Here is a 14,011-nt window from a genome sequence, read left to right as displayed (position 1 = left end):
CTGGGCTCCATAGCAAGACCCCATCTCAAAAATGTAAAAGCAAAACAAAAGAACAGAATGAGCAGGCATCTCAGCCAAGATTTTTGGTTTCTGATTTCTTTGACTCTTACCCTTAGTACCAGCTGCCTTCACACACAGATCTGCCTGATGGGAGCCCAAGGAACACTTCCTGAAAATCAAGTACCCAAAATGACAATCAACAGGATGGAAATACCTTGGGGGAAACATGCCAAGGCCAATTAGAGCATCTTGGAATTGAATGACTACATGGTTGTACGAGGAAAACTGTCAATCCTGCAGGAATGAGCTCCCTAAGAAAGACTGCCTACCTACTCGCTGGAAAAGCTGGAGGAAGAGACCAAGGGCCCGCACAGTAAAGCATTGGCAACCAGCCTCCTTATAAAGCAATTCCAAAGTTTATTAGCCATAGGAAAAAAAAAATGATTTCTCAAAGTCAATTCTTGTTCTCTGTAAAATAATACACATGAGCAGAAAATCACTACACTTTTGGTCCAAGATATGTTGGGTTTTTTCCTTCTTCTTTAGATGACAGATGGACGTAGCCAAATCTACGAACGCGTGTACTTGCCCCAAATGTGCAACATAAATACAGAAGCGATGAACAGAAGACTCATCACCAGGACGGGAACAGGGCCACTAGAAAGAGAGGAGAAGGCGTGCTTAGTTCAGTAACAAGGTGTGCTCAACACCATCGGCTGCCCGGGGCAGAGCCGGCATGCTGCTTACACCTCCCAAAGGGACTCCCAAAATTGATACTGTGGACAAAGTGTGATGATGCCAGGAAGTACGGTCTCCTCTTCTGTTAAAACACAAACAAAACCATCTGCTGTCCTAGAGATAATCTCCCAGATACTCTAATTTTGTGTACTTAATATGCTCCATAATAAAAAGAAAAATTTCCCAAACTCTTATATGCAAATAATCTATTTACAAAGCTTCTCAAATTAACATGTATTAAGACAACCTTTTCTGTCTAACTACAGTGTATGAGACACACAGGTGGACTGTCACAAAATGCTTTTAAATCTATGATCCCATTCAACCTGCGCAAAATCATGACACTACTGAGATGAGTATTAATCTCATTTTATACATAAGGAAAACTGAGGCTCAGAGGGATTCTTGCCTCAGAACACCCAGAATAGAGATCTGAACTTGGCCTCTCTGATTCCTCTTTTTGGAAGAGGTAAAATTTGGAAGCTCTTTTTGTTTGGTTTGGTTAAGTCAAGGTCTCTACGTATAGACCTTACTGCCCAGTACTCACACTGAAACCAGGCTGGCCTTGAACTCAGATTCCACCTGCCTCTGCCTTCCTAGTGCTGGGGTTAAAAGCAGCAAAGTTCTAATCTTAACACCACATTCTAGGCAGTGTGCTCTAAACTGACTGTATTCATGGGCTTAGTGTAGAAAGGGAATAATTTCCCTCATCTGCCTTTCTTTACATCAAATGTTTCTATAGAACTGGCTTCTGTGTTTCTTAATGGGAGGGCTTTTGACTGTATACAAGCTGTGAACATTTACTCTAAGCATTGCCCACACCAGGTTTGGAGAATTCAACATATCACACTTCACCTCCCAGATACAACTGGGGAGTGGAGATTTCAGAAAAAGAATCCATAGTCATCAAGGCATTATCAGCACCAGGGTTAGACAGCAGCAGTATCAGACTGGAAAATAAACACTGCAGAGATCAAGGTCTCTGCTACCTCATTCTAAAGTCTGTACAATTGGAGAATAAGCAGGTTCACAAAGGTGTGGAGAGAGCACCACCGCACTGCACTTGATCCTCTCTTACTGCCAGGCACTAGTGCATTGGCCAGAGGGCAGAGCCCAGGATCTGGTGCTCAGGGGCCCGAGTGTGGATGCCTGTCATTCACAAGCATGCCTGTGGCCCATTCCTTATCTTCAAGTCTGTCTCCCCATCTTTAAAGAGGGCTACTATGGCACGGATCTTAGAGCTACATACACACATGGCAGACTCACAGAGGCTCTTAGGAAACACTATTATCCATCTGAGAATCTTACAGAGTCCCTGGAATGAGCCAAAATAAATAAAATAATAATAAAAAAAAAAGTTCAAAGGTGTTGGCTGACAGTAGATTTGTAGGCAGTAATTATCAACTGTGCCCTTTCACCAAAGCATATTTCTCTGATATATTTAGGATCCTACTTATGAAACTTCAAAGGACAGTTTCTACCACTTCCTGGGAAGACCCACTGAAGGACGCCCAGGGTAAGCATGAGCCAAACTTGCCCACAGAAGGGTCCCACCTTTCTGAGGAATTTAAAGTGAGCTTCAGGGCCACTGAGAAGAGCAAGGGAATACAAGGCTCCTCCTCCAGCAATAAGAAAAAACATCTCTAACAATCACCAAAGGCTGTCAGAATGCCACCACCTCAGAAAACCTTAGCAGATGAACTGCTTCCTAAATACATTCTTACAAACTGCCAATATACTAGGGAGAGGGGAAGGCGAAGGCATGGTCACATGCATCTATATAATCCCAGTGCTCAAGAGCCGGAGGCAGAAAGATGGCAAGTTCCAGGTTAACCTGGCTACAAAGTAAGACCCTGCCACCGAAAGAAAGAACAAAAAAATGTATTTCGAAAAAATACAATAAATAAATTAAACCAAATCCCACAGATCATAAACTGCAAGCTAAGCCAAAGTGTTTAAACTAACTGCATTTCTGTCTCTTTTCTACCAGACAGCAATAGGAAAGCATGGGCCGCGACAGTCAGGTGCACTCTGCCTACCATTTGTGTCTGAGTGCCTCTTTGCCTCTGCAAAATGGCACAGCTCCTACCTCAGGAAGGCCAGTCAGGTCAAAACAGAGAAAATACTTTGCTACACAAAGGAGAGTTGCTGTTATTATTATCGCTCCTTATTCACAGGGTTTAGTCAGGAAGCAGCAGAAAGGGGGCCATAGTACCAGACGCCTGGCCTAAGAGGTAAGTGAGGTGCGAGATAAATGCTGACTGTCAACCCCCTGCTCTGCTCACCACAGCAAGGAAGCCAAGCAACTTTGGGTAGCACAACATGATGGGAAATTTCCATTAGGTTGTAGTAATATCAGCCTCTGCCTCAGGGCAACTTTGAAAAATCACCCAATTCCTATTCAAATGGCTCCTCCCAATTCTCAGCATGGGGCAGGAGCACCAAATGAAGAGCGATTTCCTCTAATTAAGCAGCTTCCCTCCAGTTCTCTGTGCCCATCATTTACACCTGACACAGCCACAGGAGGCTGTCTTTCTTTTCCATCACTCCCAGAAAGGTGTCATCAGTACCTGACTCATTAGCTGAGGAACAGGCTAGCCCCAGCCCACCCAGCACAAAGGCAGTGAATTACCAGAGACAGCTCCCACACACTGTCACAAGGACAGACACTCCACAGGTCTGCTCCATGACTTACACTTTGAGCCCTGGGGAATCTTCTGTGTAGAATCGCCACATCCCCCCAGTCCCTGCAGAGGTGGTGCGGCCTGCGCTCCTGGTTCCACAACTGGCATTTTTTCTGAAAGGGATAAAATATCATTACTTAGCCTTTTAGAAATCCTCTTAGTAACATTAAAAAAAAAAAAAAAAAAAAAGCAACCTGTAAGAAGAAACACCTTTTTTACTAGAATAAACTCAAACTACCTTTGCGTCTCTGATCTTATGTCCTAAGGACTGAGTACTTCCTGTCATGTGCCAATGTGAACAGTAACTGCCTCTCCACATCTAGCCTCCTCAATGGACAGTGCCTCAGTTTGTCTTCATAGGAATTTCTGTGAAACTAAGTAAGAAAGCTCAATCTATAAATGCCCTTAACCTATAATTTCATTTTGGAAAGACTACTTTAAAAAGAGGGCTTAAAAATAAATGACTTGCTACAAAGTTAGGAAAAAGCATTAAACTTTAATTATATCAAGGTCCCCCAAATGGAGCATGCATGTGATGAACTAGTTACTCTGCAATGTCCTTGAGCTACTTTGATTTACTGACCATCAGTCTTGAAGAGGGACAGGTTATGAAAAGCAGAAAATACGCAACCAGAACTTCTCCTTTGTAAAAGAATGGAGGCTGGTATATAGAGCCATCATGGCAGACAGAGCAGACCAAACATATGGACACTTAGGACCAACACCAGACCAGACTCTCCTAGCAGCTCTCATCCTGAGGGCAGGGGGCATTACCCCTCATTACCTTATCTGGAAAGCTAGCTGAGGTACCTGACAGAGGCTACTTTAATCTCTTAACCCAACAGAGCCTACACCTCCTTCCTGCACTTGACTGTAAAGCTGTTCTCCCTAGCCACATTCATGCTTTGGTCTACCACTATGGCTGCTGGCATGTGCTGGAGCAACCCCAGCTCACCGATGTACCTGTAGATTTACCATTCCTTTTGCCTAGATGGCTTATCCTCCCTAGACCAGTGTCCCCTGTATCTCATAGGTACTCATGAGCCACCCACCCTGAATTACCCTCCCAAACTATCCACCCTCCCTCCTTCCTCACCCAGCTCCCTTAATTTATATATATATATACATATGTGTATATTATATATACATATATATACATGTGAATTATATATACATATGTATGTGTATTATATATATACATGTGAATTATATATACACATATACATATATGTGTATTATATATACATATATGTGTATTATATATGCATACATATATGTGTGTATTATATATACATATATGTGTGTATTATATATACATATATGTGTATTATATATACATATGTACATATATGTGTGTATTATATATACATATATGTGTTTTATATACATATATACATATATATGTGTGTTATATATACATTTATATACATATATATGTGTGTTATATATACATATATATGTGTGTGTTATATATACATATATATATATAATTTTGTCCCCCCAAACAGGGTTTGTGTGCGGAGCTCTAGCTGTCTCGGACTCACTTTGTAGACAAGGCTGGCCTCAAACTCACAGAGATTTGCCTGTCTCTGCCTCCCAAGTGCTATGATTAAAGGTATATGCCACCAGGCCTGGCCAGCTTCCTTAATTTATTGCATCCATCACTTGAAATTACATAATCTATTTTATCTGCCTTGGTTTTTCATGGCCTCCCACACCGGGAAGCAGCTCACAGAATGCAGATAAGCCCTGATTATCTTTTATTCAAATACATTCTCCAACGTAAAGAAAAACTTGACCTGTGCCAGACCTTTAGTTATTATTTGATGACTGTCTTCATTTCCCTAATTGTTCCACCATCTTAGGAGTTCTAGTTCCTATCACTTCTGCATGAACACCATGTCGCTAGCACTGTGTGGTCTGTGGTTCCTAAAGTATCATCGCTCCTTTTCATTCTTGTAATGGCTTCCTTTTCTGTTTTATTTGGCATAGCAAAGACTGCAACCCCAACTTAACTTTAATCCCCACACATTTCTTCTCTGAGGCATTATTACTACTGCTACTTCATTCAGAGAGACACAAATTGCAACTACATAGAGCAAAGCATCACTAACCATAAGCTCCAACTTCTTCTCAAATAATAGACATAGTCTAAGACAGCCAACAGCAATTACAATTACCTAACCAGAAACAAGTTTCTAGAATGAATTTTTTACTGTCTCTCTATACATATAGCCACAGGCTGTTTAGCTTTACGGGACCTACAAGTCTAGATCCTAAAACAGCATCCGTAGCCATATCCTTAAAAGTTGCATCTGTCACCTACCTTACTTGTGCACTAGTTGCCTCCTTTTCATTTATTATACTTTAATAATTTCATAAATATGTACCTTCTTGTTTTTAAAAAGGCAGATAGTCAAACTTCCCTATTAACTCCTTTTGAACAGAAACCAATCCCTGAGGAGCTATACACACCTATAAGAGTAGCACAGAGTCTCTGAAAGTATAGCCAGCAACAACACAGGCTCCTAGGCCCATATAACCCAAGCCGTAAGTCAATTCACTTCCCTTGAATACCTTAGTGACACTCAATGGCATTAAGTCATTCATCATTTCTGATAGTTCTATTACAACTTCCTTTTCCAAGCTGCATGTTTTAGATACACGTTCAAACCACCTAGTTTAGATTCACTACTGCAGCATTTAGATTTTCCTACTGTGGTCAACAAAAGTCCTTCACATCCTCTTTTGTTGTTGTTTGTACTATGTTTTGTCTGCGGTGTTAGGGATCATGTCCTTGCACATGCTAGGCAAGCTCTCCATTACTGAGCTAAACCCATTATATCCCCAAGCCTTCCTCAGCAATTTTTTTTTTAATGGTTTTCAAGACAGGGTTTACTCTGTGTGACCTTGGCTATCCTGGACTCGACTTGTAGACCAGGCTGGATGTCAACTCGCAGAGGTCCGCCTGCCTCTGCCTTCCTGAGAGCTGGGATCACAGTGTGCAGCCCCGCACCCAACTCCTCTCCTCGTCACATTCTTAAGGGTAATTTTAAAGTACTCCTTTCAGTTTTCAAGGCCTATCTACACCTTGCTACAAAAAACCCTTACTTGTTATTCCAAAAACATAAAAGGGTTGATTGATTCCCTCAGTCGGTTTATTGTGGCATGATTTAAGACAGGAGCTGAAAAAGAGGATTTGAGCAGACTCTCTGCCAAACAGAGGAGATGAGCACTATTAGCAAAACTCTAATCCTACCAAGAAGGCAGGATGATTATAATAATATGGGTTATGTGAGACTGTAAAATAAATAAATAGATAGATAGATAGATAGATAGATAGATAGATAAGTTGAGAACAGAGCAGGCCTGAGACTGTCAGGTAGATAGATAGATAGATAGATAGATAGATAGATAGATAGATAGATAGTTGAGAACAGAGCAGGCCTGAGACTGTCAAATAAACAAATAAATAAATAGTTGGGAAGAGAGCAGGCCTAATGAGGATAAGTGAGCTCAGAGAACAGTAGTGAGCTATTAATTGCTGGATCACAGGAGGGAGAAAGGAAAGCCCTGGCATCCCCCCCAAAGGCTTCCTTTTTAAACATACAGCCACCAGAAAACCTAAGTGGAACTAAGTGGAAGAGTAACAGCTGGAAGATAGACAGTGGTGAAAATGCAAAGTCGAAGCTGAGGGCTACACTGAATCAACAGAAATAGAGGAAGAACAGTAATGGGAAAGTCTTCCTATGAAGCCTCACATATGATTGGATAGGGAAGATACAACAAATAACAAACAAACAAAATGACTGGAGTTTCTGGTTTTCTGTGAGTAAGTGTATAGCAGAGACATTTAAAAATAAGGAGATATTGAAGTTGGAGAAATGGTTTAGAGGTTAAAAGCACTTGTCACTCCTACAGAGGACTCAAAATTGGTCTCCAATATGCATGTGGTGGCTCACAATCAATCATTATTACAGCTTCAGATGATCTGACGCACTCTCCCAACATCCGAGGACAAGACATCGGGCAAGATCATGATGCACATGCTCATACATGTGCATGCCAAACAAACACACACACACACACACACACACACACACACATATACAGAAAGAAAGACGCACAACTAGAATGGGGAACGAGGGTGACATACTGTCGTGTAAGGCAAACTTTGTTAAACTGAGTGTGTACGGGACCTCCCGATGGAAGTCTGAAGGTAAAGCCCCAGACACCAGCCTTATGCCATTGCTTTTCCCAAAGTCGTTCCTGATCCTGGTCTAACTTAAGTTCCCTTTAACTAAGATGGTGCGTTAAACTGATCAAGGGGGAAACCTTGTCTCCCTACCAAAAGGCCTTTAACTACTGTTTGGCCACGTCAGCTCGGGCTTACCCGGCCCATATGAATCTTCCCACCTTGCTCTTCTGGTAATGCGAACTCCCGAGGCCACCACCTGTCCCAGCCCGCAGCGGGACCACTCCCGGGACACTTACCTCTGCCGGACAGTAGATCCCGCCGCCCGCGCGGCCACCGCTTTGCTGGGAGAGCGCCCTGAGGAGCCCACGTTGGTGCCACTGGGCGTCGGACCCGGCTGCAAAGAGAAGCAGACAGACAGTGAGCAATGCCCACCCTCTTAAGACCCCCGACCGCACAACCACCCGGGCAGCTGGAGAAAGCAATGAGGTCCCGGAAAGGGAGGGAGACCAAGACAGGGGCTAGCGCGGCGCCTGGAAACGGGTACCACGCACCATGTTGGTGCTTTAGAACAGCGAGCTCGGAAGAAGACAGTCGCGAAGTTGCTGAGCACTCAGAGCACTAGCTCAGACAGACTCTGGCACCGCCCCCGGCCGGCTGGCAGGGTCTTCGCAGGCACTAGGATATCTGAGCTGTCTTAAGATATGCCTGTGAAAATTATGCCGAGAATAACTGAACCGTGTAACTCCACAGGCCTTTCTCCTCTTTTGTTTGATTTCACTGTCTTTCATAGGGTCTAATATCACCAAATGAGAAGATTTGGACATGTTCACACGAGAAATTAAGTCAGGCATTTCCCTAGCGCCCACACTGTTGCCGCTGATGTGTCCTAACCTGACGCACGCGTAGTTGAACTGGGTGGGCTTTCTGGAACCCCAAGGCCAGGGGCGGAGCTTGCAGCAGCTCGGGCGTAGAACGCAGGCGCGGCTTCTCTGCCATGGCCGACAACCTGTACCGAACCCGGCGGGTTTATCCCCCATCTGTGCTGTTTCTGCACCCAGACCTGGGCGTGGGCGGTGCGGAGCGGGTGGTGCTGGACGCGGCCCTAGCCCTGCAGGAGTACGGCTGTGACGTGAAGATATGGACGGCGCACTACGACCCATGCCACTGCTTCATCGAGAGCCGCGAGCTCCCGGTGCACTGCGCCGGGGACTGGCTGCCTCGCAGCCTGGGCTGGGGCGGCCGCGGCGCCGCCATCTGCGCCTACGTGCGCATGGTCTTTCTGGCGCTCTACGTGATATTTCTCTCCGGCGAGGAGTTCGATGTGGTGGTGTGCGACCAGGTGAGGCGGCCACCAGTTCTTGGCTGGGGGCGGGGAGGGACCTCTGTTCCGGATTATTTTTTTGAACTGTCCAGCAGGAGTCCCCAGCGAGAGAACTGTCCCCAGTTTTAGTAATGGACCCTGTAAAGTGGCAGATCACAAGGACACCTCCCCCACCCACGCCTTGGTTGAAGGGTTGAAGACCCTTCCTTGAGGTAGGGCTCATATCCCTTATTATTTATCTATCTATTTATTTATTTATTTATTTATTTTGGGGTTTTTGTTTTTGTTTTTGTTTTTTGAGACAGGGTTTCTCTGTGTAGCCTTGGTTGTCCTGGTTGGTCCTCTATTTGTGGACCAGGCTGGCCTGGAACTCACAGCGATCTGCCTGCCTCTGCCTCCCTGAGTACTTGGCTCAAAGGCGAGTGCCACCATGCCCGGCTACATACCTGCATTTCACATGCTTAGTCCTGGGACTGAAATGGTTGGTTGGTTGGTTGGTTGGTTGGTTGGTTTTTGAGGGGGCCCTCGCTGGCATTAAAAAAGTCGCCTCTGGGCACTCCTTGTATCCTTGACTCCGTTTACTCTTTTCTTTCTTCTCTGTTATTCCTGTTGTCTCTGCTTTCAGGTCCCATCCATCCCACCCTTTCCAGTCTTCCTAATACCGCCATTCCAGTACTTAGCAGTGCCATGGATTAAAGTCAAGCTAAACATATCATGCCCCATTAAAACTTTACTGTGGTCTCCATCAGTCTTTGGAGAAAAGTCCAAAGTTATTTTGTTATGCCTTGATAAGTGGCCCCAGGCTGGCCTCCCAGCCGACATCCTCTTTCTTGCCTCTACCTCTCAAGTGCTGAGTTTCCAATGTAGGCCACGTTCCTGGACTGAAGTCCAAGCTTTTAGTAAATAGCATTCAACCCACTCTGCCCTGTAGCCATACTAGGCTTGTTTCTTAGATGTTGTTACAGCTCAGCGTTTGGGTGTTGACAGGAGATTGGTGGGTATATTTGTGTCTGTACAAGTGTCTGGACTTGCATGTGGAAACCGGAGGTCAGTGTCAGATAGCTTTCTCCGTCGCCACCTGAACACTGGAGTCAGGATCTCTCGCTGAAACCTAAAGATGTGGCAAGACTTTCTGGCAGGTATGAGGGCCATACCCTGAGTTCCTGGAGCCAACACCTCAGCCCCATCTTTTTTTTTTTTTTTTTTTTTTTAATTGAGAATTAACATTTACTCAGGAGTAAAAGTTCACATAGGAAGTATAATGTAAAAATCCCGTTTCCATCCTTGAGAGAGCCACTGTGAGCAGTTTCTTCTGCATCTTTCAGAAGTAATATATGGCTACTCCAGTATATGTGTGTCTGTTTCCTGCTACATCTTACTTGTACGTAATTGGGATTCAATTCACCTGCTGTTGCTTGTGTTCTGCAAAACTTGGAGATATCCTTGCTTATTGATATTCTAGATCCGGAGAAAACAATTCCTGTTCTTCTCTATCAGTGTCTTAAGTGGCTGGAAAGTCCCCTTTATGCAAATGTGCTGTAAGCATTCCAGTCTTCTCTAAAGGACACTGACATTGCAACCAGTTGTTGTTTTGTTTTGTGTGTGTGTGTGTGTGTGTGTGTGTGTGTGAGTGACTAGATGTGGCAGCCTCATACTGCACTAATCTCGCTCCTTACACAGTCCTCTGAGGAAACTCCTGGGGGTGTGGGTCATCAAGTAGTTCATAAATGTCAATAGCAGTTTCCAAATTCTCCTCCCAACGGTGTGACTTTATTCTCCCCCAGTCTGTACTAGACCTGCCCATGCTCTGATCTGTAATGGACTCTGTCAGCTGCTACACTCTAAACCATGCTTACAGGTGCTGATTGCTCTGGGGTTTATGATCCTGAGTTGCAGTGAGCCACCCTGAGGAAGCTGTATCCTCATGGTTAATGTAGACATTTACCCAGATCCTGTGATTCAGTAATACCAGGCAGCCGGGCTGTAACAGACAGAAGAGTGTGCCCATGGCGGCTGAGATGACCAGTCTCTTACCTACTGTTTTACCTTCGTTAGGTGTCTGCCTGCATCCCAGTGTTCAAACTGACCAGACGGCGTAAGAGGGTCATATTTTACTGTCACTTCCCGGATCTGCTGCTTTCCCAGAGAAATTCTGCTCTGAAGCGGTTCTACAGGGTCCCCATTGACTGGATCGAGGAATACACCACAGGCATGGCAGATCGCATCTTGGTCAACAGCCAGTACACAGCTTCCGTCTTTAAGGAAACCTTCAAGACCCTGTCTCACAGAAACCCTGATGTACTCTACCCGTCTCTGAATATCGCCAGCTTTGACTTGGCTGTTCCTGACAAGCTGGGTGACCTACACCCTAAGGGGAAACAATTCCTGTTCCTCTCTATCAACAGATATGAAAGGAAGAAAAATCTGCCCTTGGCACTGAGCGCCCTCGTCCAGCTTCGTAGTCGGTTGCCATCTCAAGACTGGGAGAGGGTTCATCTGTTCATGGCCGGTGGTTACGACGATCGAATCCTGGAGAACGTGGAACACTATAAGGAGCTGAAGAAAATAGTGCAGCAGTCAGACCTTGAGCGGCATGTGACCTTCCTGCGGTCCTTCTCAGACAGACAGAAGATCTCGCTCCTCCACGCCTGTTTATGTGTGCTTTACACTCCAAGCAATGAGCACTTCGGCATCGTCCCTCTGGAAGCCATGTACATGCAGTGCCCAGTCATTGCTGTTAATTCGGGTGGGCCCTTGGAGACTGTTGTCCATAAGGTCACAGGATTTCTGTGTGAGCCTGACCCAGTGCACTTCTCAGAAGCAATGGAAAAGTTCATCTACAAACCATCCTTAAAATCTACAATGGGCCTAGCTGGAAAAGCCAGGGTGGCGGAGAAGTTTTCTGCTGAGGCGTTTGCAGATCAGCTGTTTGATTATGTCACCCAGCTGGTGTAGTCAGGAGAGTATACTGTAGGGTCTGTATGCTACTTGCCCTGCAATCCTTCTTATGGGTTGTAGAAGCACTTTTGAAACCAAAAAAAGGAGCTAGAATCTAGTGCTAGTGAGATCATTTTTTTTTTTTAAAGTAGACTTGAGTCCTGAATGTGAACCTCCTGTCCAGTAGCCTACCTGTTATTCTCTGAAAATATCCTTAATGCTGTAATCATTCCAAATCTCATCAGTGTTATTGAAAGAATGGTAGAAATCTGCTGCCGGCAGACTATTTTAATTCTATTTTTCTGGATTATTGTCCCTTTATATATAAAGGTTTAATCATCCAGTGCCTTAATTGGCTTTACTAGTTTAGGTCTGACCATTATTACAGTCGATTGATTTGACTTCAGAGTGTGACAGGAACGAGGCCTCTGTGGTTCCCACACTCAGTGTATTTAAAGTGTCTCTAGTAGCTGCTAGGAAATTTTTGTTTGAATTTTGCCTGGATCTGTAGCAAGAGTGCTCAGTATTATTTATTGGTTTTTGTACTTTTGTTTTCTTACTGCAACACAATAAAAGATGTTTGGCATAGGAAAAGACTGGAATATTAGGTCTGGGCCTCCATGCTCTGCTTTCATCTTGTTAAATAACTAACCCAGAAGTCAGAAGACTACGGTAAACAAGACAGTTGACATGGAGAAGAAATATTATCATATATGTTTTGGCTTACTGTGTCAGAGATTGCCCATGTTTGGCCTTATTTCTTTGAGCCTGTGAAAGGACAGTGTATAAAAAAGAGACAGAAAGGGTCCAATATCCCTTTCTTGAGAATGCCCCTTAATGACCTAATTTCCTTCCACTAGCCCTACCTACTAAAAGCCCTGTCATCGCTCAGTAACAACATGGACTGGGGACCAAGCTTCAGGGCACAGGCCTTTGGTGGATGTATTAGTCAGGGTTCTCTAGAAGAACAAACAACACTTACAGAATGAATTCCCAGAAAAAAGAAATTTATTAAATTGACTTATAGACTGTGGTCTTACTTATCCAACAATGGCTATAAACAGAAAGTCCAAGAATTCAGTAGTTGCTCAGTCCATGAGGCTGGGTGTTTCGGCTGGTCCTCCTAAAGAAGTAGACTCTTAATGCCAGTGAAGGAATGTACTTGCTAACAAGTCGAGGACAAGCAAGCAAAGAGCAAAAGCTTCCTTCCACCAAGCCGTTATATAGGCTTCCAGCAGAAGGTGTGGCCCAGGTTAGAGCCTCAAGATTGAGATTAAAGGAGAATCTACCAACTTCAAGTTAAGCAAAAAAATCCCTCCCAGACGCGCTCTCAGTTTTGGATTTTAGTCCAGATGTAGCCAAGTTGACAACCAAGAATGGCCACCACAGAGGACATTGAGCTTATAAAGTGTCCGAGGATCATGTTTCAGACGTGTTTCTTGATGTCATCTGAGTCTCCAGCTCTTAGTGTTTGTGCCGTATTCTGTATGGAATTTAGCATGCCAGTGTTCCCGGTCTGTCCCTGAAATGCCTTTGTGTGAAGCTTGCTTGGCCCTCCACTTGCCCCTCAACTTCCATATGCCTGTGACACTGCCCAGTCATAACTGTTCATTGTTTACCTGTTGCTTGTAAGTGCAAATATTAAAGTAATTTTCAATTGGATTTAGCCTTTAAAGCTAAATTCACCTGTAAGAATATAATAAATAGCTGTAGTCAAGTGTTCCATTTTATGGTTGAGAGCACAGAGCTGACATAGAGAAAAGTTGTCTTTGCACACAACTCAACTCCTTCATCTGTGTAGTGAGGTAATCGTCCTGTTGTGCTTCCCTGGAAGGGTGGTGTGGCAGATTTCAACAAGACACAGTGCAGAAAGAATGCTTGGCGTGTGGTGAGGAGATGTTATCCATAGCCACTGCCTTGAAAGTTGGAAAGGACTAGAAAGTTTCATGGGGGGGGGGGGGCTTAGGGCACACTGAGAGACTACTTTGTTGAGGTTCCTTAGAGAGGCAATTTTACCTATATCTCAGGATATTTTTTTAACCAGCCAGCACAGTACCAAAAAGAAGATACTATGGATGTCATACCTGGTTCAATGAAATTTGGTACCTTAGTGTTGTTAAAGATCCAGCAAAA

At 44.3% G+C, this 14,011-nt stretch overlaps 2 protein-coding genes across 2 annotated transcripts; one reads left to right on the top strand and one right to left on the bottom strand.

The window, feature by feature from the left end:
• Nucleotides 1–397: 397 nt before the first annotated feature.
• On the bottom strand, nucleotides 398–8,266 carry Sec61b (SEC61 translocon subunit beta). Its single transcript, XM_055605236.1, has 4 exons — nucleotides 8,172–8,266; nucleotides 7,917–8,014; nucleotides 3,434–3,535; nucleotides 398–657 (listed from the first exon to the last, which is right to left on the bottom strand). The coding sequence occupies exons 1-4, from the start codon at nucleotides 8,172–8,174 to the stop codon at nucleotides 570–572; spliced, it is 291 nt and encodes a 96-aa protein (XP_055461211.1). The 5' UTR covers nucleotides 8,175–8,266; the 3' UTR covers nucleotides 398–569.
• Nucleotides 8,267–8,560: 294 nt separating this feature from the next.
• Alg2 (ALG2 alpha-1,3/1,6-mannosyltransferase) lies at nucleotides 8,561–13,582 on the top strand. Its single transcript, XM_055605390.1, has 2 exons — nucleotides 8,561–8,959; nucleotides 10,997–13,582. The coding sequence occupies exons 1-2, from the start codon at nucleotides 8,615–8,617 to the stop codon at nucleotides 11,894–11,896; spliced, it is 1,245 nt and encodes a 414-aa protein (XP_055461365.1). The 5' UTR covers nucleotides 8,561–8,614; the 3' UTR covers nucleotides 11,897–13,582.
• Nucleotides 13,583–14,011: the final 429 nt, after the last annotated feature.

Source organism: Psammomys obesus, unplaced genomic scaffold (genome assembly GCF_907164565.1).
Source record: "Psammomys obesus unplaced genomic scaffold, mPsaObe1.curated_primary_1811, whole genome shotgun sequence".
Taxonomy (NCBI): domain Eukaryota; kingdom Metazoa; phylum Chordata; class Mammalia; order Rodentia; family Muridae; genus Psammomys; species Psammomys obesus.
This window is presented reverse-complemented; position numbering and strand designations above follow the sequence as displayed.

Bases quoted from the DNA above. Each gene is read 5' to 3' on its own strand.
- Sec61b (XM_055605236.1), bottom strand. The intron at 3,536-7,916 runs GTAAGTGTCCCG...TATCCCTTTCAG, and splicing joins GGATCTACTGTCCGGCAGAG to AAAAAATGCCAGTTGTGGAA. The intron at 658-3,433 runs GTAAGTCATGGA...CTCTCTTTCTAG, and splicing joins GATTCCCCAGGGCTCAAAGT to TGGCCCTGTTCCCGTCCTGG.
- Alg2 (XM_055605390.1), top strand. From the start codon at position 8,615: ATGGCCGACAACCTGTACCGAACCCGGCGGGTTTATCCCCCATCTGTG. The intron at 8,960-10,996 runs GTGAGGCGGCCA...TACCTTCGTTAG, and splicing joins ATGTGGTGGTGTGCGACCAG to GTGTCTGCCTGCATCCCAGT.